At 43.1% G+C, this 25,836-nt stretch overlaps 1 protein-coding gene across 1 annotated transcript in view; it reads right to left on the bottom strand.

Moving 5' to 3' along the window:
• The window catches only part of KL (klotho), a gene marked incomplete at both ends in the record, with an annotated part of 51,097 nt that extends 29,975 nt beyond the window's left edge, over window positions 1–21,122 (bottom strand). Inside the window, one exon of the mRNA XM_081214557.1 lies at window positions 20,307–21,122. Coding sequence (XP_081070683.1) covers window positions 20,307–21,122 — 816 coding nt within the window. The remainder of the gene's footprint in view (window positions 1–20,306) is intronic.
• Between the last annotated feature and the right edge of the window lie 4,714 nt (window positions 21,123–25,836).

Here is a 25,836-nt window from a genome sequence, read left to right as displayed (position 1 = left end):
GCAGACCACAAAGACGGGCATGAGACACTGAGGCTGCTGCTGCCGCCACCAAGAAGCCTGTGTGCAAGCACAGGTCACTATCCACACCTCCCCTCCCGGAAGCCTGTGCAGCCCACCACTGCCGGGATCCCGGGATCTACGGATGGATTCCCCAGGAGAACGCACGGCGTGCCTCGGGCTGGTGCAACGTCACGCTGGCCTCTGCCGCCGCAGGCTCGCCCCGCACTCCATGCCCCTACCTCCCCCACACTGGCCAGAGTGAGCCAGAGTCCCAGAAGCAGCTGCTCCTTTAACCCTGTCCTGTCTGAACGAAGAACAGACACCCTCCGGCGACCTACACGCAGAGGCGGGGCCAAATCCAAAGCTGAAACCCAGGAGCTGTGAGAACAAAGAAGAGAAAGGGAAATCTCTCCCAGCAGCCTCAGGAGCAGCAGATTAAAGCTCCTCAATCAACTTGATGTACCCTGCATCTGTGGAATACATGAAAAGAAAACGAATCATCCCAAATTGAAGACTCTGAGCCGTGTGGATGAAAGGTTCTTGGTGCTGCAGACAGGAGACAGTGCTGTGCCTGAGGTGGGAGAGCCAACTTCAGGACACTGGTCCACAAGAGACCTCCCAGCTCCACGTAATATCAAACGGCGAAAATCTTCCAGAGATCTCCATCTCAACACCAGTACCCAGCTTCACTCAACGAACAGCAAGCTACAATGCTGGACACCCTATGCCAAACAACTAGCAAGATGGGAACACAACGCCACCCGTTAGTAGAGAGGCTGCCTAAAATCATAGTAAGTCCACAGACACCCCAAAACACACCACCAGACGTGGACCAGCCCACCAGAAAGACAAGATCCAGCCTCATCCACCAGAACACAGGCACTAGTCCCCTCCACCAGGAAGCCTACACAACCCACTGAACCAACCTTAGCCACTAGGGACAGACACCAAAAACAATGGGAACTACGAACCTGCAGCCTGCAAAAAGGAGAACCCAAACACAGTAAGATAAGCAAAATGAGAAGACAGAAAAACACACAGCAGGTGAAGGAGCAAGATAAAAACCCACCAGACCTAACAAATAAAAAGGAAATAGGCAGTCTACCTCAAAAAGAATTCAGAATAATGATAGTAAAGATGATCCAAAATCTTGGAAATAGAATACACAAAATGCAAGAAACAGTTAACAAGGACCTAGAAGAACTAAAGATGAAACAAGTGACGATGAACAACACAATAAATGAAATTAAAAATACTCTAGATGGGATCAACAGCAGAATAACTGAGGCAGAAGAACGGATAAGTGACGTGGAAGATAAAATAGTGGAAATAACTACTGCACAGCAGAAGAAAGGAAAAAGAATGAAAAGAACTGAGGACAGTCTCAGAGACCTCTGGGACAACATTAAATGCACCAACATTCGAATTATAGGGGTTCCAGAAGGGGAAGAGAAAAAGAAAGGGACTGAGAAAATATTTGAAGAGATTATAGTTGAAAACTTCCCTAATATGGGAAAGGAAATAGTTAATCAAGTCCAGGAGGCACAGAGAGTCCCATACAGGATAAATCCAAGGAGAAATACGCCAAGAAACATATTAATCAAATTGTCAAAAATTAAATACAAAGAAAACATATTAAAAGCAGCAAGGGAAAAACAACAAATAACACACAAGGGAATCCCCATAAGGTTAACAGCTGATCTTTCAGCAGAAACTCTGCAAGCCAGAAGGGACTGGCAGGACATATTTAAAGTGATGAAGGAGGGCTTCCCTGGTGGCGCAGTGGTTGAGAGTCCGCCTGCCAATGCAGGGGACGCGGGTTCATGCCCCGGTCTGGGGGAGATCCCACGTGCTGCGGAGCAGCTGGGTCCGTGAGCCATGGCCGCTGAGCCTGCGTGTCTGGAGTCTGTGCTCCGCAACGGGAGAGGCCACAACAGTGAGAGGCCCGCATACCGCAAAAAAATAAATAAATAAAAATAAAGTGATGAAGGAGGAAAACCTGCAACCAAGATTACTCTACCCAGCAAGGATCTCATTCAGATTTGATGGAGAAATTAAAGCGTTTACAGACAAGCAAAAGCTGAGAGAGTTCAGTACCACCAAACCAGCTTTACAACAAATGCTAAAGGAACTTCTCTAGGCAAGAAACACAACAGAAGGAAAAGACCTACAATAACAAACCCAAAACAATTAAGAAAATGGGAATAGGAACATACGTATCGATAATTACCTTAAATGTAAATGGACTATATGCTCCCACCAAAAGACACAGATCGGCTGAATGGATACAAAAACAAGACCCATATACATGTTGTCTACAAGAGACCCACTTCAGACCTAGAGACACATACAGACTGAAAGTAAGAGGATGGAAAAAGATATTCCATGCAAATGGAAACCAAAAGAAAGCTGGAGTAGCAATTCTCATATCAGACAAAATAGACTTTAAAATAAAGACTATTACAACAGACAAAGAAGGACACTACATAATGATCAAGGGATCGATCCAAGAAGAAGATATAACAATTGTAAATATTTATGCACTCAACATAGGAGCACCTCAATACATAAGGAAAATACAGCCATAAAAGGGGAAATCGACAGTAACACATTCATAGTAGGGGACTTTAACACCCCACTTTCACCAATGGACAGATCATCCAAAATGAAAATAAATAAGGAAACACAAGCTTTAAATGATACATTAACAAGGTGGACTTAATTGATATTTATAGGACATTCCATCCAAAAACAACAGAATACACATTTTTCTCAAGTGCTCATGGAACATTATCCAGGATAGATCATATTTTGGGTCACAAATCAAGCCTTGGTAAATTTAAGAAAATTGAAATTGTATCAAGTATCTTTTCCAACCACAACGCTATGAGACTAGATATCAATTACAGGAAAAGGTCTGTAAAAAATACAAACACACAGAGGCTAAACAATACACTACTTAATAATGAAGTGATCACTGAAGAAATCAAAGAGGAAATAAAAGAGTACCTAGAAAGAAATGGCAATGGAGACACGACGACCCAAAATCTATGGGATGCAGCAAAAGCAGTTCTAAGAGAGAAGTTTATAGCAATACAATCCTACCTTAAGAAACAGGAAACATCTCGAATAAACAACCTAACCTTGCACCTAAAGCAATCAGAGAAAGAAGAAGAAAAAACCCCTAAAGTTAGCTCAGATCAGAAATAAATGAAAAAGAAATGAAAGAAACGATAGCAAAGATCAATAAAACTAAAAGCTGGTTCTGTGAGAAGATAAACAAAATTGATAAACCATTAGCCAGACTCATCAAGAAAAAAAGGGAGAAGACTCAAATCAATAGAATTAGAAATGAAAAAGGAGAAGTAACAACTGACACTGCAGAAATACAAAAGATCATGAGAGATTACTACAAGGAACTCTATGCCAATAAAATGAACAACCTGGAAGAAATGGACAAATTCTTAGAAATGCACAACCTGCCAAGACTGAATCAGGTAGAAATAGAAAATATGTACAGACCAATCAAAGCATGGAAATTGAAACTGTGATTGAAAATCTTCCAACAAACAAAAGCCCAGGACCAGATGGCTTCACAGGCGAATTCTATCAAACATTTAGAGAAGAGCTAACACCTATCCTTCTCAAACTCTTCCAAAATATAGCAGAGGGAGGAACACTCCCAAACTCATTCTACGAGGCCACCATCACCTTGATACCAAAACCAGACAAGGATGTCACAAAGAAAGAAAACTACAGGCCAATATCACTGATGAACATAGATGCAAAAATCCTCAACAAAATACTAGCAAACAGAATCCAACAGCACACTAAAAGGATCATACACCATGATCAAGTGGGGTTTATTCCAGGAATGCAAGGATTCTTCAATATACGCAAATCAATCAACGTGATACACCATATTAACAAATTGAAGGAGAAAAACCACATGATCATCTCAACAGATGCAGAGAAAGCTTTTGACAAAATTAAACACCCATTTATGATAAAAACCCTGTAGAAAGTAGGCACAGAGGGAACTTTCCTCAACATAATAAAGGCCATATATGACAAACCCACAGCCAACATCGTCCTCAATGGTGAAAAGCTGAAAGCATTTCAACTAAGATCAGGAACAAGACAAGGTTGCCCACTCTCACCACTCTTATTCAACATAGTTTTGGAAGTTTTAGCCACAGCAATCAGAGAAGAAAAGGAAATAAAAGGAATCCAAATCAGAAAAGAGGAAGTAAAGCTGTCACTGTTTGCAGCTGACATGATACTATACATAGAGAACCCTAAAGATATTACCAGAAAACTACTAGAGCTAATCAATGAATTTGATAAAGTAGCAGGATACAAAATTAATGCACAGAAATCTCTGGCATTCCTATACACTAATGATGAAAAATCTGAAAGTGAAGTAAAGAAAACACTCCCATTTACCATTGCAACAAAAAGAATAAAATATCTAGGAATAAACCTACCTAAGGAGACAAAAGACCTGTATGCAGAAAATTATAAGACACTGATGAAAGAAATTAAAGATGATACAAATAGATGGAGAGATATACCATGTTCTTGGATTGGAAGAATCAACATTGTGAAAATGACTCTACTACCGAAAGCAATCTACAGATTCAATGCAATCCCTATCAAACTACCACTGGCATTTTTCACAGAACTAGAACAAAACCTTTCACAATTTGTATGGAAACACAAAAGACCCTGAATAGCCAAAGCAATCTTGAGAACAAAAAATGGAGCTGGAGGAATCAGGCTCCCTGACTTCAGACTATACTACAAAGCTACAGTAATCAAGACAGTATGGTACTGGCACAAAAACAGAAAGATAGATCAATGGAACAGGATAGAAAGCCCAGAGATAAACCCACGCACATATGGTCACCTTATCTTTGATAAAGGAGGCAGGAATGTACAGTGGAGAAAGGACAGCCTCTTCAATAAGTGGTGCTGGGAAAACTGGACAGGGACATATAAAAGTATGAGATTAGATCACTCCCTAACACCATACACAAAAATAAGCTCAAAATGGATTAAAGACTTAAATGTAAGGCCAGAAACTATCAAACTCTTAGAGGAAAACATAGGCAGAACACTCTATGATATAAATCACAGCAAGATCCTTTTGGACCCACCTGCTAGAGAAATGGAAATAAAAACAAAGATAAACAAATGGGACCTAATGAAACTTCAAAGCTTTTGCACAGCAAAGGAAACCATAAACAAGACCAAAAGACAACCCTCAGAATGGGAGAAAATATTTGCAAATGAAGCAACTGACAAAGGATTAATCTCCAAAATTTATAAGCAGCTCATGCAGCTCAATAACAAAAAAACAAACAACCCAATCCAAAAATGGGCAGAAGACCTAAATAGACATTTCTCCACAGAAGATATACAGACTGCCAACAAACACATGAAAGAATGCTCAACATCTTTAATCATTAGAGAAATGCAAATCAAAACTACAATGAGATATCATCTCACACCCGTTAGAATGGCCATCATCAAAAAATCTAGAAACAGTAAATGCTGGAGAGGGTGTGGAGAAAAGGGAACACTCTTGCACTGCTGGTGGGAATGTGAATTGGTACAGCCACTATGGAGAACAGTATGGAGGTTCCTTAAAAAACGAAAAATAGAACTACCATATGACCCAGCAATCCCACTCTGGGGCATATACCCTGAGAAAACCGTAATTCAAAAAGAGTCATGTACCAAAATGTTCATTGCAGCCCTATTCACAATAGCCCAGAGATGGAAACAACCTAAGTGTCCATCATCAGATGAATGGATAAAGAAGATGTGGCACATATATACAATGGAATATTATTCAGCCATAAAAAGAAATGAAATTGAGCTATTTGTAATGAGGTGGATAGACCTACAGTCTGTCATACAGAGTGAAGTAAGTCAGAAAGAGAAAGACAAATGCTGTATGCTAACACATATATATGGAATTTAAGAAAAAACAATGCCATGAAGAACCTAGGGGTAAAACAGGAATAAAGACACAGACCTACTTGAGAATGGACTTGAGGATATGGGGAGGGGGAAGGGTAAGCTGTGACAAAGCGAGAGAGAGGCATGGACATATATACACTACCAAACGTAAGGCAGATAGCTAGTGGGAAGCAGCCGCATAGCACAGGGAGATCAGCTCAGTGCTTTGTGACCGCCTGGAGGGGTGGGATAGGGAGGGTGGGAGGGAGACGCAAGAGGGAAGAGATATGGGAACATATGTATAACTGATTCACTTTGTTATAAAGCAGAAGCTAACCACCATTTTTAAGCAATTATACTCCAATAAAGATGTAAAAAAAAAAAACTAAACTATACTAAACTAAAAAAAAAAAAAAAAAGACATCAGTACTGAGGAAGAGAAGATAATGAGGTGGCAACATGGATTCATAAAATAAGTGCCAAACTAGCCCCCAAATAATTTTTTTATGGTTTTGTATAGCTTATCTGGGAACACAATAGACTTTACGTAATAATTTTGACAATTGCCAGATCTTCTTGGAATATTCTTGGGTTCAAGAAGAAGAAAAGTAGGACATATACAAGACAGTACTGTTGCCACATGAATAATTAATGCTCGAAGGACCATATTTTAAGAGTGTTCATTGATTAAACAAAATTTACTGGTTTCTTATTAAGAATCAAACACTGATAGATGTTTGAAACATAACTAATGGGAAATGCCAACTTGCTGAAGGCGACCAACAATACCCTACAGGGTTTACTCACAGCCCTATTTCTTTTCAACATTTTTATCATTGAAAGAATGAAAACTCACAGGGCATTAATTTGAAAATTGGGAAATGCTTCAAAGCTTGATTCAAAAAGAATTCTCCAGGCTGAAATGCTGCAAATATGTACTATAACTAGCAAAATTAAGTTTTAAAGCAATGGTAAAATTATTTCTTTTTTTAATTTTTATGCAACTTAAAACTGTAACCACAGTTTCCCACCCTACTCCCCACTGCCACTGTCCCCCTTTTCTCCCCAGAGGTAACCATCTTTGACTTTTATGACTCTGTCTCTTGAAATCTACAGTTTCCACACTTCCCTGCTTTAGACATGATCCACTGACTTCCTGTTACGGTAGATGAGGATTTAACTCCCTCACACAGGCAATTTCGTTATACATCAGGTTCTGGTTTGAAAAACTAATATTCAGTACTGACATTACTCTGCCAACAGGACTATTACTCACAGCTGGGCATTCTAATGTGGTAATTAAGACTAAGTTTCCTTTCTTATTTGTTTTCCTTGAACTTAGTAATTGCATTGCTTTTTTACTTCCTCGATTTTCCTTGTACCTGTGGCTAATTCTTCCCACACTTTCCAATAGCCTCTCAGCACAAACTTCTGCAAGGTCACATCAGCCTCCGATATTTTCTTGGAGACACACTTCTGGAATCTTCTCCTCTTCTGGACCGGTTGCTCTTAGCTCTGCTGCACAGTTGATTTCCTGGGTCTACAATTCATCATCATGCTCCTGGGTTAGACCTACTGTTTTGAATAACCTATGCCTTCTTCCTTCTTGTCTATATCACATTACACGGAGTGTATCTTCCAATAGCTTCCCGATAAAGCACTCCCAGAAGACGTATTTTTTGAGACTTTGAAATCTCATTATTCTACCCTCATGAATGACTAATAGTGTAGATACATAAATTCTGGTTGGAAAAAATTTTCGTTCCTTTCTTCTGAATGGCGTAACTCACTGGTCTTTGTGGTAGCCAGGAAAATGTGCCACTCAGTCCTCCTGCTGTGAGGAGCATAATTGACTATTTGCACCAGTCGCTTCCCTTTTGATCCTTCACTACATTGGCCCTGAGGCCATGCTTCTCATGGGATACTCCCTTATGACTGAATATAGCAGGGGTATGACTGAATATAGCAAGGGTACTAAGGCAGACCCATTCCTACAAGCCATGGCCCTGTCCAATGGAAATGTTGGCTCAAGAACTCCTCGCTGGCCTGGCTGGATCTTTCTTAGACCTGTACTGACATCTGAGACTCTTCCTATCCCATCCGCCTTCCTGCCCACTCTCTTTCACAGGTGTGAGACATGCATCATGGTCTAAAGGCTCATCTGCCTTCTCCAGCTCCATCCCCTTTATACTTCACAGTTGTTTCCCCTCAATAAATGTCCTGCACATCTAATGCTGTCTTGACATTAGCTTCTCATAAGACCAAACACAATTGAGACTTCACTTCCTGGAAGGCAAAGAAAATGCCATTCTGGGTGATATTTAGGGGGCGGATAGTCCCCTGGCACAAGATGGTGCCCCGATTGCTAAATATCTCACCAGTAGTAACCTGGGAAAATGTCCTGGTAGAGGGGAATGCTGCTACAGATGCAATAATTCAGGCACTCCAGTGTCTACAAGGAGAAGGGAATTGACTGGTTCCTGCTATATGGTATTGGGTCCCTACAGAGAGATATGTGAGCCAGAGGGTCTCACTGGTAGCCTATAGAGAGGCCCTCATCTCCTGTACTTTCAGGAGGGAGTGACCCAGAAAGAAAAGTTCCAGTGTGAATGCAGTTATCAAGCTTTTGCTTGCACCGCACTTGCTACTGCCCCATTGAACAAACAAGTCACGTGTTCTAGCCCACGGGTCCCCAACTCCCAGGCCACAGACCGCTACCGGTCCGCTGCCTGTTAGGAACCAGGCTGCATGGCAGGTGGTGAGCGGCAGGCAAGCGAGCGAAGCTTCATCTGCCGCTCCCCATCGCTCGCATTACCACCTGAACCATTCCCCCCCACACCCTGCCACCCAGTCCATGGAAAAATTGTCTTCCACAAAACTGGTCCCTGGTGCCAAAAAGGTTGGGGAACGCTGTTCTAGCTCATAGTCTATGTGGGAGGCAAGTACACAGGTCATGGATACTGAGAAGCATCGTTCAGTGGGGACTCCAGGCCTAACACTCTACTGCACCCCTCCCTTTCTGGAACTCCTATTATTTGAATGCTGGATCTCTGGCTGGTCCACCAATTTTCTTACTTTTTTTTTTCCCACTATTGTCCATCTCTTGGCTTTCTTTCTTACCCTGTTCTTAGAGAGATTTCATCACCTTTATTTTCCAATCCTTCTATTAAATTTTTCATTTCTGCTATAACGTATTTAATTTCCAACAATTTCCAACTGTTCTTTCCCCCACCTATTTTATTGTATTATCCTATTCTTATTTTCTAGATGCAACATATTCTCCTAACTCTTTAAGAATTTACTGAGTTTCTTAAAATTTATTTTTCTTTATTGAGATACAATTGACATATAACATCATATTAGTTTCAGGTATACAACATAATAATTTAATATCTGTATATATTATGGAATGATCACCACCATAAGTCTAGTTAACATTCATCACCGCACATAGTTACAATTTTTTTTTCTTGTGAGGAGAACTTTTTTTTTTTTTTTTTGCGGTACGCAGGCCTCTCACTGTTGTGGCCTCTCCCATTGCGGAGCATGGGCTCCGGACGCGCAGGCTTAGCGGCCATGGCTCACAGGCCCAGCCGCTCCACAGCATGTGGGATCCTCCCGGACCGGGGCATGAACCCGTGTCCCCTGCATCGGCAGGCGGACTCTCAACCACTGTGCCACCAGGGAAGCCCATGAGGGGACTTTTAAGATCTACTCCCTTAGCAAATTTCAAACACACAATACAGCATTAACTATAATCACCATGCTGTACATTACATCTCATGACTTATTTTATAACTAGAAGTTTGTAATATCTTTTGACTGAGTCTTTTTTTCTTTTTGCTTTTTTGCCTCCTTATATATTCTCAGTTTCCTCCAAGTTTTTGCCCCAGAAAGTTGCTTTTTTTCCCCTCTTTATTTAGGTGGGTCTCAATCTTTCAAGTTAGAGGCTTTCCTCGGATCCTGTTGATTCTTGATTGTCTACTCATGTTTAAGAACGAGAAACAAAAACCCTGACTGGAAGGCCTGAGCATGTGGGTGGGGCGTGTTGATTTTGAGCTTCACTGTGGAGTGATCTGTCTCTACCATCTGTTGTGGAACCTTTAGGATCAGCATCTTAGGTCTTTCCGCATGAGCTCATCAGACTCCCTGGAGAAGACACTTCCAGTCCCTCCCTGGAGAGTAGAAGTCACACAGCCAACATTCCGAGAGCCTGGTGGGCGAGGAGAGCTGGGGCGGGGTGGAGGAGGGGTCTGGGGAAGGGGTGGGTGTCTCAAACTTGTCGCATATGTTCACTTAGTCCTTATTTTCAGTGTGGTGCTCATGCCCTCAGTTATGCCTGATGTCCCTCAGTCCAGACACTTTCCATTTTATACTCTCCAGAAAGTTCACTTCGAGTTTTCTCCTTGAGTGTAGAAGCAGCATATGCCCAACAGGCGGGATTGGGGGAAGAGACCCAGAAATCTAGTTGTTTCTTACACAGCTTTCAACCAATTCTTCTCATTTTAAGCACCTACTCCCTTCACCTCCAGTTCCAGAGTAACTGCTCTTGCTATTCTCTGAGCCTCTGGAAGATTCTGCAATTGTAGGATTGGTTCTTCGCTTCTCCCACAGCCAATTCAGCAGTCAGCTTGCTCAGATCCGCTGAGTCAGGAATACTCTCCCACCTGCTTCTCAGCTTCCAAATTTTTGTTACTATTCTGCTCTCTCCATCACTGTGGGTCTTTCTCCCTCACCCTTCCCTCCTTTGCTCCTTCCCTCGCCTTGCCGTCCCCCGCTTCTTTGCTTTAACTGTTTCTTTACTAAAGTTTAATGGGGTTTCAAGAGGGAAAATAAATTAGATGGGTAAATTCACTCAGCCATTTTTCCCAGAAACACCACTTACGATTTCTCCATCACAAAAGTATTACATTTTGCTTATAGAACAATTAGAAAATCCAGATAATCAGAAAGAAAAAATTACCCATAATCGCACTATCCAGAAATAACCCACTGTTAACATTTTTCTTTTTCCCTTTCACATTTGGCGGGGAGGGGACGGGGGGAGCCAGTGCACTCTTCCATTCATGCTCTGGATATAAATGGAAAGCAAGATAAACATGACTCCTAGCATCTCAAAGCTGAGGTCTTTGGGGAAAGACAAACAAATAATTTCAATAAAATGTGTGAAGTATTATTAGAAGGGCAGTACAGGATTTTATGGAAGCAGAAAGCAGGGATATCAAATCTAGGCTTGGGCATGTCAGGAAAGAAGCTGGGGGAAAGGGCAGTGGCTGAAGAGAGCTCAGCACAGCTAAAGAGCTACAGAGTACTCTCTACTTATTCACACTTATTCACACAACAGAGATATGTAAGAAGCATAATATATCATATGGCATTTTTCTCTTAATAACATACTACGTGCAACTTTTTAATCACCGTACATTACCTTTTTAATGGCCGAATACTATTTATTCCACTATATCTGTGCACTGCTATTCCTTTAACAGATCACCCTAGTATATTTAGGTTATTTCCAATTTTTAAGAAGCATCCGCCATCTATGGTAATCCTCTTCTCACCTTTACACATTGAGGATGAAATTTAATACGATTAAAAGTTCAAAAATAAGTGACAAGGGCTTCCCTGGTGGTGCAGTGGTTGAGAGTCCGCCTGCCGACGCAGGGGACACGGGTTCGAGCCCTGGTCTGGGAAGATCCCACATGCCACGGAGCAACTAGGCCCGTGAGCCACAACTACTGAGCCTGCACGTCTGGAGCCTGTGCTCCGCAACGGGAGAGGCCGTGATAGTGAGAAGCCTGCGCACCGCGATGAAGAGTGGCCCCCGGTTGCCACAACTAGAGAAAGCCCTCGCACAGAAACAAAGACCCAACACAGCCATAAATAAAAATAAATAAATTAAAAGAAAAAAGAATGAGGAAGCATCTCCCTGCCTCTTGGTTGGAAAAAAAAAAAAAAGTGACAAAAGGAGATGACAGGGGAAGTCTGGCTTAACAGCAATTCACATGGGGAAAAATTTTAAAGCCTGAGAGGTTTTAGCTGACCGCAAACTAATCCGAGTCCGCGGGAGGTAACAGCCAAAACCGCGAATGCAGTCTTGGACGGCAGGGACAGGATTCGGTGTCCAGAATAAGAAATGTGCCCTGAACATCTGGGGCAGCTGAAATTTGGTCTGCACATCAAATCTTAAGAGAAGGCTTCAAAGAGTCTGGGCTCACTTCTCCTGCTCTGTGTCCTTCCCCGCCTCTCCCACCTGAGCTTCGGCCCCTCCACGCACTGATCCTATGGCGTGAACTGCACATTGCTGCACCTGGCCCCGGCTGCACAGCTGGTTCCCAGAACGCGGAGCCCAGAACGCGGAGCCCAGAACGCCCTTCCTACTTTGGGTGTCCTCAGTCATCTCCACCGTCCGCAGCCCCTTGGTAAGGGCAATGGACACAGGCAGCTTCCACAGACATCCCTGTTCTGCTCTGTTTCTCAAAGACCCACCCCCTGGGGAGATAGAAAGGTCAACTCTTCCCTCTCCCTCCCCACCTTTTCCTCAAGTGTCAGAAGATAAAGAGGCCTCTCAACAGTCACACTTGCTTTCTCAGAATTCAACCACACTCCTGTCTGCCCCATTGCAGTCTCCCAAGGAGCCCTGACTAAATGCCATCTCCTTATAATTCTTCTCGGAGGAGCAGCCATGAGTGTGAATAAAGTAGAAAATACTTAGGAAGAATACAGTGGCCTTTTCAGGTATTTGAAAAGCTGTCTCGTCAAAAAGCAATTTGTTTTATTCTTTGAGATTTAGGGAGGCAGAGACAACCGAGGGTGAGTCCCATACAGAGGCAGGTTTCCAAACAATATAAAAGATAAAATCGAGTGGGCAACTTGAGAGGAGCTGGGTTCCTCTTGCTGCAAATAGTCGAGCAGAAGCTAGAGAACCCCAGGACCACTGCAAGAAGTTGGTCCTGAGAAGAAATCTGACCTGGGGTTTCCCTGGTGCCTTCTAATTCTAACATTCTAATTATCAAATAGTAGTGCACTTATAGACATGGAAATAATATCTTCTCACCATTATATTTAAACTTAATGTACAGTACTGGTTTCAGTTTGAGTATTTTATCAAACTATAAATGATACTGGTTCATGGATGATGTTCTGACATCCATACTTCAAACAATAATGTTATTAATAAAAAAAAATCTATTCGGACTGGGGTCATGCAAGTTCACTAAATATCTTTAGTCAATATATCAAATTATATCAGTCATAAATTTTAGTATATTTCCTTTAAACATCAAGAAAAGGTACTTGGTAATATGTTTTCTATAAAATAAACTATCTCAAAACTGATTTGAAAATCTTTAGTCAAATGCTGTTGAAATAACTACAAAGACTCTATCCCACTGAATGAAGAAGTGAGGCAACAATTTCTAAAGCATTCGTCTAATTCCTTTTACCTAAACAGCTCAAGAGGATCACTTCTCAAGCACTCTTGCTTTTATTATTATTGACAATAAAAATTCATACCTCACCTTTGTAGAGCTCTTTCCTTTTTTCAGAACATGTCGACATACATGATTTTGTTTTAATTCTCACAATATATTTGAGAGGTGGACAGTGTCAGAGAGATGAATGCTTGTCCTTAATGATGTATTCCCACCTGATTCGCTGAGCACACGGCTATGCAGCTACAGTAATTCCCACGCTCCTTACACCACATGACTGAGCCCTGCCAATGGGAGGTGAGTGGAAGAGTTGATGCAGCCTCCAGGTCAGGCACTCACAAGGTCACGTTCTCCCCCTTCCCCTGTTCCCCTCCTCCCTTGTCCACGGGATGAAAATGGGGATATTATTTGCCTTGGAAATGTGCAAAGATTACATACCTATCTGGGCAGAAATTTTTTCCCCTGTTCTTCCTCACTTTTTAAAACTCCTTCCCAGATACTGGGTGAGAAAGCAGACTGCAGGTGTTCAATTTAGAAGAAAGAAAAAAAGGACATATTGAAGTAAAATTATTTTACATCTATATTTATTCATTCATTAAAAATTGTTTCAAATATTTCCTCTGCTCCAAGGACTGAGATAAGCACTAAAAATTTAAAAAGAAATATGATATGCAGTCTCTGACCTTAAGGAGTCGCAAATGAGTAAATAATCCTCTCCGCCTGTTATTGCAAAATGGGAGTGTTTGAGTCAAGTCTTTGAAGGATAAATAAGAGTTTATCCCAAGGTAGAAGGGAGAAGAGCTATACTGATCCTTTAGATTATCTTTGTACCCAGAATCTATCAAGATAAGCAAAATCTACCTTTTATATGCTCTATCTAAGTATAGATTACAAGTATCACTTTGCAGTTTCCTGAGAAGATGTGGATCTTGAAGGATTCAGTAACAGTATGTATTCTTAGTTACCCACTCTATTTCTTGTCCTCCCAATTTTATTTTGTACTTTATTCTCTTCCTACACCTAAAATTTCCTTTATGCCTTAAAAAGATAACATTCGTTGAAAGAAAAGCACTTTTTGTACAAATTAATTTTAAAATTCTGGCTTCGAGCAATCATATTGTTTGAAAAATTAAGATAACTCAGAAAACTTCTGTGTGCCAAATTCATGACTAACTACACATTCAGGTAACACAGTTGTGCATTCATTCATTTTGCACTTAAGAAATGTATACTGGCATTATTTGAATGCTTAGTAGTCTGTATTTCTCTCTTTTCTTCAACTCGAAATAACTGACATTGTAAAACATTGTTATGATTTTGAAATTATTTTCTTAGTTCTTTTCCTATTTGTAAATTTTTTTCCTGGACTTGACTGTGACCTTCAAAAAACACTGTGTTCGGGCTTCCCTGGTGGCGCAGTGGTTGAGAGTCCGCCTGCCGATGCAGGGGACACGGGTTTGTGCCCTGGTCCGGGAAGATCCCACATACCGCGGAGCGGCTGGGCCCATGAGCCATGGCCGCTGAGCCTGCGTGTCCGGAGCCTGTGCTTCGCAACGGGAGAGGCCACAACAGTGAGAGGCCCGCGTACCACAAAAACAAAAAAAAAACAACAAAACAAAACAAACAAACAAAAAAAAAAACAAAAAACACTGTGTTCAATCAGATATTCAAAGAAGAGTGAGTCAAGCTCTTCAGGAGATATTCTAACCATTTCTGATTAAACACACCATTGAATTCAGTAGTCTATAAAACACATTAATGTTCAACCCAGTTGATTATTCCAGCAATGTACCAAAAACATTTTAATGAGAGGAAAATTGGTAAAGTGCTTCACAAAAGTACATAGCATGTACAATTTAAACATGTATCTAGTAGATAAATTGCCTCCACTATTACTTAGGGAATGAAAACTCAACCAGATAACAAAGCCACTTCCAATAAATGCTCCTAAAGCCAACCAGGAGAATTTCCCCACCTCCCATTCTGAAAACTTTTTAATAATGTTGCATAGTGACTGTAGATAGTTTTCAGTTGTTTGGAAATTTTTACAATGGAGTCATACATTTAATGATGAACCTTATATTTTTACTGAAAAATGCCAGATTCTGCCCCATTATATTTACTGATCTTACTATCTGATTAGAATTTAGTACCCCCGTCCCATAAGAAAGTGGCTAAAAAGACTGACAAAGAGAGCAGATCCTAGGAGCATCAGTTTATGAAGGCAGAGTCAGGCTGTTAAACAGCCAGAAGCCACTTACTGAGCACCTACCAAGGGCAAGGTGGCATTTTAGGATAGATGAAGTGAACCTGGTTTCCTCACTTAAGAAATTACCTGGCTAGTGAAAGGAAGCAAATGATTAAATAAAAGGATAAGTATGGTAGGAGGCATCAGAGTGAAGCATTGTGGGATTCCATAGGAGGAAGAGATGGCATTCGAGTGTGGAGCCAAAGGGAGAATGTGAGCTGGCTCTCGAAGAAGTGGGATTTTAATAAATGAGGGACTTTATCTTGTTCATACATAATGATATCCTTGAGAATATCCATCATGGCAAACTGCAAGGGGCAAGTGCAGAAGCAAGGACATCAGCTAGGAGGCTATTGATGCAGGCAGAATCTGATAGGGGCTTGGACCTGTAGCTATAGATAAAAGGAGAAGTGGTTGGATTCTGTATACATTTTGAAGGTAGGTAGAGCTATAGGATTGGTTGATGGATTGAATATAAGATGTAAGAGAAAGGAAGAAGTTAAGGTTTGGGGCCCAACCAACTGAAAGAGCAAAGCTGCCATAATGGAGATGGGGAAAACAGGAATTTGTTTTTGGATGTTAAATGTGACATGCCTATTTGACATCAAAGTGGAGAAGGCACTGCAAGTCTGGAGCTCAGAGCAGAAGTTCTGGCTGGAGACTCAAAATCTGGAGTCATCAGGACATAAGAGTATTCAAAGGGTTCACTTGGAGCGACTCTAAGAAGAGGTCCCAGGAGGGAGCACAAGGCACTCCAGTATTTAGAGGCAGGATGAAGAGGAATAAGCAAAGGGAACTGGCAACGAATCGCCAGTGAGCTGAGAGGAGAAGGGAGAGACAGTTGGGTTCTGGAAGCCAAGCTGAGGAAGTGTAGCAAGAAAGAGAATAGTGGCTGGACAGATGCTGTGGACAGATCAGCTGAGACAGGAGCACTGGTGTTCAATACCAGTCAGGTCTGCACTACAGGAAATGCCCAAAGTAATACGTCCCAGCCCCACCTCCTTAAGTGAAACAAGTTGTCTTTTCCCACAGGTTCCCTTTAAGACATTTGCAAGACTCCCTGGGAGGCCCATGTTTATCTTCAACTCGGTCCTGGTCCTCTCAGAAACCCACAGGCAGAACAAAAACTCAGAGGCACCACTGGAGATGGACTCCCAACTACAGGCCTTAACACTAGTTTTTCAGGGGCCATCAAGAACCATCTTTCAAGAGCTATGAAGGCAGAGCAGCCCCTCTTCAAGTCAGAGAGGAGGTGTGTCTTCTTCCTGGTTATACTCCTGAGCAAAGCAGTCTGGATTCCTAGGGCTCTGCAGGGAAATCCTCCTTTCAGTTCTGGCTGTCAGTCTGTCTCTGTCTCTGTCTCTCTCTCACATACACACACACAGAGGCTATTTTTATTAAGGTTTACCTCAGTACCAGAAACCCGCAAAAAACCATGAAGACTCCATTCTGAGCAAAGCCTCCCCACCTCATTATTCATCCTGCAGTTTGTCTGGTCTGCCTCCTGTCCTCCGGGGTAGCGGGGGCAGTGTTCAAATTTCCAGTCTCCTCAAGGGGTCTCCTTAGTCCACCTGTAAATTAGTGGCAGCAGAGAATGGGGCAGGGGAGGGGTGCTGGCCAGATTTATCCTTCACAAGCATCATATCCCCAAACGCAAATGAATAAGCTACGGGCCCAGTGACCCCTGCCAGTAATATCTAAGCCCTAGCTGAAATGTTCTATTACCAAAATGTTCCATTACCAAAATCTGGGGAATATGATTTATCTTTTCAAATAAGATCAAAACTTCCCTCCCCCCTCCCCCCTCCCCCTAACACACATGCCAAGAAAGAGTATTGAAATCAGAATGAAAATATCTCATATGAAATAATGAAAGATAACATTTTTGATCATAACTTATTTCTTCATAAGATACAAGACTGACTAAATTCCAAACCAAAGAAATTTGAAAGCAAAATTAATATTTTACAGCAACTGTAATTATGTTTGTAGCATCAGCAAAATCAACTGACACCCTGTTACTAATTTCTTATGAACACAAAGTCCACTGCATTTCTGGGAAGGATGGTTAGTGTTTGGCAAGTCTTTGTGTAAGGATACAAAAATATAACTGGGAAGTTAATCAAACGGCCAAGAGTGGGCACAAGAACCAAAAGCATGTTGACTATTTAGAATACCAGAGTAATATATGTGGAATTTGAAAAAAATGGTATAGATCTTATTTACAAAGCAGAAATAGAGACACAGACATAGAGAACAAACGTATGGATACCAAGGGGGAGGGGGTGGTGGTAGGATGAGTTGGGAGATCGGGATTGACATATATACACTATTGATACTATGTATAAAATAGATAACTAAAGAGAACCTACAGTATATGTAACACAGGGAACTCTACTCAGTGCTCTGAAGTGACCTAAATGAGAAGGAAATCCAAAAAGAGGGGATATATGTATACGTATAGCTGATTCACTTTGCTGTATAGTAGAAACTAACACAATATTGTAAAGCAACTGTACTCCAATAAAAAAAAAGATCAGTAGCTTAGAATCAAAATAAAATAAAATACCAGAGTACCAGAAAGCTCCTACAGCCCCAGTTCCTTATCTTGTGTATGAAATGATCATGTCAGTGGCTATAACAATGGATAACTTCTGTATTTACAGTTTATTACATGCATTCTGAAAATAGAACTCATGTGATTTAAATCTGAAGTAGTAATTTTGCAGGAATGGTCTATTAGATCCTTCAGGTGGTCCACATATCTCTTGTTTCTGGTACGAACTGAAATTTGCTTGTTTTCTTTAAAAGAGGGGCCAGTTTTTCCCATAGTTTTTCTATCACCAATCATAAACAGGTGCTATTTAGGGTCTTCTGATTCCTTAAAAGGATTGACAGACTGAAAAAGTTTTTTACCACTGCTCCAAACTATCTTAATGAAAAATATGTATCAATATGGAATCACTAAAATCACAAATTTTTTTGTGAAACAAAGCCAACATTCTTTTATGACCTGTGGTACCCAACAGGTTTTGTGGAGCTGACATACAATCTAATTAGCCATTATTATATTACCAGCAGCTCCAGCAGTAAGTCAACTCAATAATCCAATACTGTTCTGCCTCAATTATCTATGGCTTCAATTAAAGTGTGTAGAAGTGATCTTCATCTTAACTTTGTTCAAAATATGTGGTTTAATTCTGAATTTAAAAATAGGTCTTCCATCTTAAAAAAAAAAAGGTTCTGAAGAACCTAGGGGCAGGACAGGAATAAAGACACAGACGTAGAAATGGACTTGAGGACACAGGGAGGGGGAAGGGTAAGCTGGGACGAAGTGAGAGAGCGGCATGGACATGTATACACTACCAAATGTGTAATAGCTAGCTAGTGGGAAGCAGCCGCATAGCACAGCTCGGTGCTTTGTGACCACCTAGAGGGGTGGGATAGGGAGGGTGGGAGGGAGACGCAAGAGGGCGGGGATATGGGGATATATGTATGCATAAAGCTGATTCACTTTGTTATACAGTAGCAACTAACACACCACTGTAAAGCAATTCTACTCCAATAAATATGTTTAAAGAAAAATAGGTCTTCCAGTAGGCCCACAAGTCACCAAAATGTGGTGCCAAAAGTTATACATTTAAACAGTTTTATTAAAATGTTTGCACATATCCATAAAATATTCTATCATGATACAAAATTCAGTACAAAGTGTACCAATAACTGAGATTATAAATGAACCCTCAAATCGATGAGACCTAACCTTCAACACTAAGTAAAGGAGAAAAAGGAGAAAGAATTATTTGGGGGACAACTTTATCATGGCACATTCATTCTTCCTGCTGTCAAAATTTATTAAGCCTTTTGCACAAGGGTGTTAAAATCAATTGTGTCAGGCTAATAATCTCATCCCTGAGGAATCCTTTCTATTGGAGAGAGCATCGTGCAAATACAATTGTTGTAGGACCCAATCTGTATCACCCTGTAGTGGTTTCTGTATTTTATGGATAGCTTTGTTTAAGATTTTATGAGGGGTCATCCTACCCCTGCTGATTAAGTAAGGCTGGTGGATGTAGTGTTCAATCCTGCCACAGAAAGAACATCCAAAGACAGTTTGAACTCCGCTCTGCAGTAGATGCGATTTTAATACCTTCAAATTTGCTGCAGCGTGAACTTGTGCTACAAGCAAGACAGATCTTTTTGGATTAACACTGAACTCATGACATCTCCACAAATTCTAGTAGAGAGTAACGCTATCTGCGTGGCTTCCGAACAAACTTGTTTCTTTTCTCATGCTCCCCGTGGCTGCTCGTTCTCCTCCCTATCTTACCTCTAGGAATTCCTCTACCCGAAGAGAAAGGAGCTCCCTTTTCTCACAGGAGAAACTGATTCCAATTTCTTTTTGACGATGGGCCCAAAAGGGCAATCACAGGCGCTCCCACGGCGGGGGCTTCCCTCCCATTTCCAACTCCTCGCTTTCCAAGGAAGTCCAAGATTCTCAGCGCCCCTCGTCCCCCCACCCGCCCCCCGCCGCCTCCCCGGTGTGAATCCCAGGTAACCTCACAGATGTGCTCAAATGGAGCCTCATCTACCCGGAGGTTCACGTCTCCAGTGGCCCTCTCCCCAGCGTGGCCCTCCGCCTGGACCCTCGAACTCACCAGAAGGAGGTTGTGCGCCACCAGGTATCCGAGCCGCGGGCTGCCCTGGACGCCGGGGGCCAGGCGCCCGGTGGCGTAGCCATGCCAGGCCACCACGTAGGGGTTGTCGATGGTGATCCAGTACTTGACCTGGCCGCCGAAGTGGCGGAAGCAGAGCTCGGCGTAATCCCTGAAGTGGTCCGCTAGGGCGCGGTTGGCCCAGCCGCCATAGGCGTCCTGCAGGCGCTGGGGCAGGTCCCAGTGGTACAGGGTGACCACGGGCTGCACGTCCAGCTCCCTCAGCCGCTCCAGCAGACGCCGGTAGTAGCGCAGCCCCTCCCGGTTGGGGGCACCGGCGCTGCCATTGGGGAACACCCGCGCCCACGAGATGGAGAAGCGGTAGTGGGTGACCCCGAGCTCGCGCAGCCCCTCCGTGTCGCGGAAAACATTGTTGTAGCTGTCGCTGGCCACGTCCCCGGTGGCGGGCGGGGACAGCGACGGGGCGCCCGACGGCAGCACAGCTACTGGGGCGTCGTCGCCTGGAGGCGCCGGAGGGCGGTGGGTGAACGTGTCCCAGATGGACGCACCCTTGCCGTGCTGCCGCCAGCCGCCCTCCGTCTGGTAGGCGGCGCTGCCCACGGCCCAGTGGAAGCCGTCGGGGAAGGTGTCGTGGAAGAGCCCCGCGGCACCCGGGGACGGAGGGCGCGCGAAGCGGGCCCAGGTCTGCGCGCCGTCGCCGGGTTCGGCGCGCAGGAGGCGGCCGCCCAGGGCCAGCAGCAGCAACAGCAGCGGTGGCGTCCGCAGACGCGGGCGGCGCGGTGAGGCGTGGGCGGGCATGCTGCGCGGGAGCCGGACGCCGGAACGCCGCGCCGCGCCGCGCCCCTTTATGCCAGAGCCGCGCCGCCCGCCCCACGCCGGCGCGCCCACCCCCGCTTCTCCGGCGGGCCACGCCGGCAATAATTACCCGTGGCCCCGCGCCTCTCCCCGCCCCGAATTGGGGGGGGCGGGGGCGCAAAGGGCGAGCGGGAGTCCGCGCGAGGGCCGCGACCGCGGGCAAGGTGCAACGGGCGCCGCTCCCGGACGTCGGAGAAAATGCACCTGTTCTCTGCTCCCAGGGGCAGCTGGGTATGTTTCTGAGACATGAGTGCCCTGCGCGCCGCCTTCTATTCGGCATCCGCGCGCGCTCCTGGAAGAAGCCGCAGAGCCGGGGCGCGTGGAGGAAGGAAGGCGGCCACCCAACTTTCCTGAGTTCGGCGCGGGAACTTTGCATGCGCTCGCGGGGTCCGCCCGCCGGGAAGCACCTGCTTTCTCTTCTCTCCCACTCGGAGGCCGAGAAGAGTAACTGACATTACTAGAGCCGATTAGGAATTGGCCGAAATTGTACTGGGGGGCAGGGTGGGGAGAGCTAGGTCGGAACTTGGAATGTTGGGAGAGAGGGACTTCCCCTTGAAGTGTTTAAGGAAGATGCTCCCGTGAAGAGCCCCCGGGACGTGCGCAACCTGAATGGCGGGTCCCGCAGGCCCCAGTCCAGGACGCCTTCGAGGAAGACAAAGGAGATGAATGGGATGCGCTGAAACTTTGCTTTCCTCTCCCTCTTACTGTTATCTTCTAACCATTTCAAAACCAGTACTTGTTCTTTAATTCAATAGTGCAGAATTACTTGGTGAACGTCAAATGACAGTTGTGATTGTTCTTCCAAAAGAGAGAGAGAGAAACACCAAGGTTTGTACTTTGACTAGCTGTCATTAACCTCTATCCTTTGCATCTGTTTTTGAATAATCACATGTTTTAGCTTTCAGCTCTGGCTTGGCAAGTAATTTATCTGTGCAAACCTTGCACGCAGCTGGGCTGGAGTGGGAGGACTCTGGGTCCCTGATCAGTGAACGGAAAAGAGAGGAGGGGTTTAGCCCAAGCACCCTCTACGACAAAATAGTCATGACGTCTTTCCGGTTACCAGAGAGCCCTTTTGATAGAAATTGTGGGGACACTGTGTCCGTTTAAGTGTGTGTATATCTGATCTATGACTAATTGGGAAGTGGATGGTCTGGGCTCCTCCACCTTTGTGATCTTGGGCGGGAAAGTCTCTCCAGGTCTTAGGATCCTTATCCATTTTATCCATTCTATTGTATAAAATAGAGATGGCCGTGTCCGCCCTGCCGCCTTAGAGGCTTGTTACGCTCAAATGAAAAAATGCACACAGAGGACTCAAACATGGAAAGCCCAGACAAATATAAGATCCTGCTAATATTTTTGCCTTTCTCTCCAGTACGATGTGCCTCAGTCCTGGCACACCTGCTCCTGTGATCAATGACTAAGATCCTCATAGAGGTATATCCATTCTCATCTAGTGATCATCCCTGCACTGCTGTTTCATACAGACTTAAAATCAATAAAGTTTTAAATTTTGCAGATGAAGTTACTTTTATTAATTTCCTTAAAATGTAAGCACAACAAATTTATTCCAGTGTTTTATTCAATAGTCCCAACTCCAGCTAGCATATATTATGTGGTTAGTAAGATTAAGCCATCAGGCTGGAACAAGACATTGCTATTCTGTTACATGTGGCATCTACATTTTTCAATAAATGTGAAATAACAAATAATGACACTCCAGGTATTAACAAAATTATACCACGCAACCACACAGTCACACTCTCTTCCAGCTAAATTAAAAAGCTTCTATGTCTGCATGCAGGATCACATTTCCCTTCTAGAGCTGAAGATTAGAGTGTCTGCTTCTTGTAGCTTGTTAAGTTTCAATTAGAAATGCTTCATGGGTCTCATGGAAAATAGCTTAGGCTAAGTGTTCACTTATTGATGTATGGTCTATTTGCTCGGGGCAGATTGTATTTATTGCTACTTTTATTTAACCAACAGTTTTTAAAAAAGGGAGTGAGAGAGAGAGAGAGAGATACAGAGAGAGGGACTTTTAGAGCAGTGATTAAAAAGGACCAAGGTGACTGAATGCTTCATATTTCAAGTTCTCTCTCTGAAGGGGACATAAAGCACATGTATCTCCAGTTGGACATCACAGCTTTCAGCATTTGCAGGGATGTCCCCAGGTGATAATGTAACCCAATGATAAAAATTACATGGTAATTAAACTTTATTTCCAGAACTTGCTGTTTATCTATCAAGGTTCTGTTCATGGTTATTAAATTCTGGATTCCTGAAGTGTGAATAATTGCTACTGCTGCTTTGCATTTGTTCAGTTTTATTTTGGTTCTTTCACAGGCCCCTTCCAACATCTAAAATGTGGATTTCATTCAATGCTTTGTTCTCCCACATATAAGAGATTAATTACTTGCTGTGCTTTGAATATAAAGGTGAAGTTATTGATGCATCAAAGGAAAGGAGATTTTTTTTGACAGAGGACAGATTAGTGGAGATCTTACTGACTTTTGTTGTGGTGATGATTTTCAACAACCTAAAGGTAGTCATCAAGGTGACCATCATCCTTCATCCAGTCCCTTCTCCCAGGTGCTCCTGGGACCAGCAGAGCCCTCCCCGGCGAAGGGAGCAGAAGGGGGTTCACTGATTCACATGGGCCCAAACAGAACATCAACGCCACGTGCTCTCAGCTCACCAGTCACAGACACTAGCTTCTCTGACGAGGTACTGATATCATCGACACAATCTCTCTCAGCAACCACCATGGGCAAAGCAACCACGAGGAGCTCAAGACTTCAAAACATAGGCTACAGCCTCTTTCCTCAAAAACAGTAGTGGTTGGGAGAAACAGGATGAAGAAAGTTGATAATAAAGTTGTTTAGTTTATTACATTCAGTGTTAACAAATGACACCTATGACAGGTATTAGAGGAATTCAGAAGAAGGAGAAGTTACCCTATTTTGAGTTGACTGGAAAAGTCTCACAGAAAAGACATGACAATATCTGGGGTTTAAAGAGTAAAACTTGCAAGGAGCCTGGGAGGCAAGGATATGGGGAAACAAAATGTGGAAGAAAAAAGTGTTTACAGCGTATTTGTGGTAAAAAAAAAAAAAAAAGGCTATTTGTGCAAGGAAATTGTGGACTGAAAAAGTAGGTAGGGATCAGACCATAAAGAGTCTTTAATAGGTTTTGTCATCATATCACATTGGAGCTTCTCCCTTCATTTACTCATTAAACCAACATTTGTTTTGTGCCAAGCACTATTTTAGGCACTGAGAATGCAGCAGTTAACAAAACAGACCAACAAAACTTGCCTTCCTCTCATATCACTCTCCCACTCTTTACTCTGTTCCAGCCACACTCACCTCCTGGTTGTCCTTGGAACTAGCCAAAATGGCTCCCAACCTCAAGGCTGTTCCTTCTCTCTGGAATGCTCTTTACAGAACCACCTGCTTCTCCTCAGTCAGGTCTTAGAGCAAACGCCACATTCTGAGAGCAGCCTTCTTTGACCTCTCCATCCAAAATAGTTACTCCCAGTCATTCTCAATTACAGGGTCCTGTTTTATTTTTCTCATAGAGCTTATGACTATCTCAGATTATCTTGTTTGTTTACTTATTTCCTTTATCATCAACTAGAATGTAAGCCTCATGAGAACAGACACCTGGCTTTTTCTTTGCAGTATCTGGAACACCTAGAATAATGCCCGTACATTGTAGTTGCTACACACATATTTGTGGAATGAATGAATGAAACCATTAGTAAGAGATGGCTGAAGCACATTGTTGAGAATTCCGGAGCCACATCCTGGCTTACAAAAGAGGCTGTGATTGATTAGTAATGTCTGCCCTGAGCACAGGAAGAAGTGGTCATGACAATACCATATTTGATATCCTGCATATATATGTACTTTGGTGGGCAATGGCCCAAGCCCACTCTACTAAAACCTCAGATAGGTCTGATACTACAACAGGAAATAGCACACAAGGCTACGTCACTGTGGAATAGTTTAACTCCCACATACCCACTTTCCCTGGTACACCTTTGACAAGCCCCAAAAGATTGAAAAGGCAGTGACACTAGGGCTCTGAGCTGCTCTGACCTGGCTAGTTCCTCATTCCACAGAAGTTTTCAGAGCCACTAAATATCAGGTGTACCTTCATGAAGAACTAGGAAGGCGACAAGGCACCATTCCCACCTGCTCGTATCCTTGTTCTGCTTATTTGCCAGCAAAACAAAAGTAAAATTGATATACAGTCCAAGAGCTGACTTCAAAACTGTAAAGGCCTTTGTGGTCAGCCCAACTCAGGAGCCACAGAAAGTTTTTGAGTAGTGGAGCTACAAGGGCAAAGAGAAAGATGCCTCAACTTATTTTTAAAAAGGGGCAATGTTCATCAGTCAACTGTTTTGTCAGTAAATTGAGGGGGAGATACTAGAACCTAGAAGATCACTTTGAAAGCAACTATAGTAAAGTGGATAATGAGTTAAGGAAGGCTTCTGCTTAGCATAGTAAAAAAAATGCAAAGAAAAAAAAGCAAAAGATGGGAGGCAATACAAAAGAAGACTGATTGCATATGGGGGGGTGAGTGAGAGGGAAAAGTAAATGATGGTTTAAATGTTTTGAGCTGGGTTGAAAGTGAAAACAACACCACCACTGATATT

Source organism: Mesoplodon bidens (assembly GCF_964165515.1).
Source record: "Mesoplodon bidens genome assembly, chromosome: 17".
Taxonomy (NCBI): domain Eukaryota; kingdom Metazoa; phylum Chordata; class Mammalia; order Artiodactyla; family Ziphiidae; genus Mesoplodon; species Mesoplodon bidens.
This window is presented reverse-complemented; position numbering and strand designations above follow the sequence as displayed.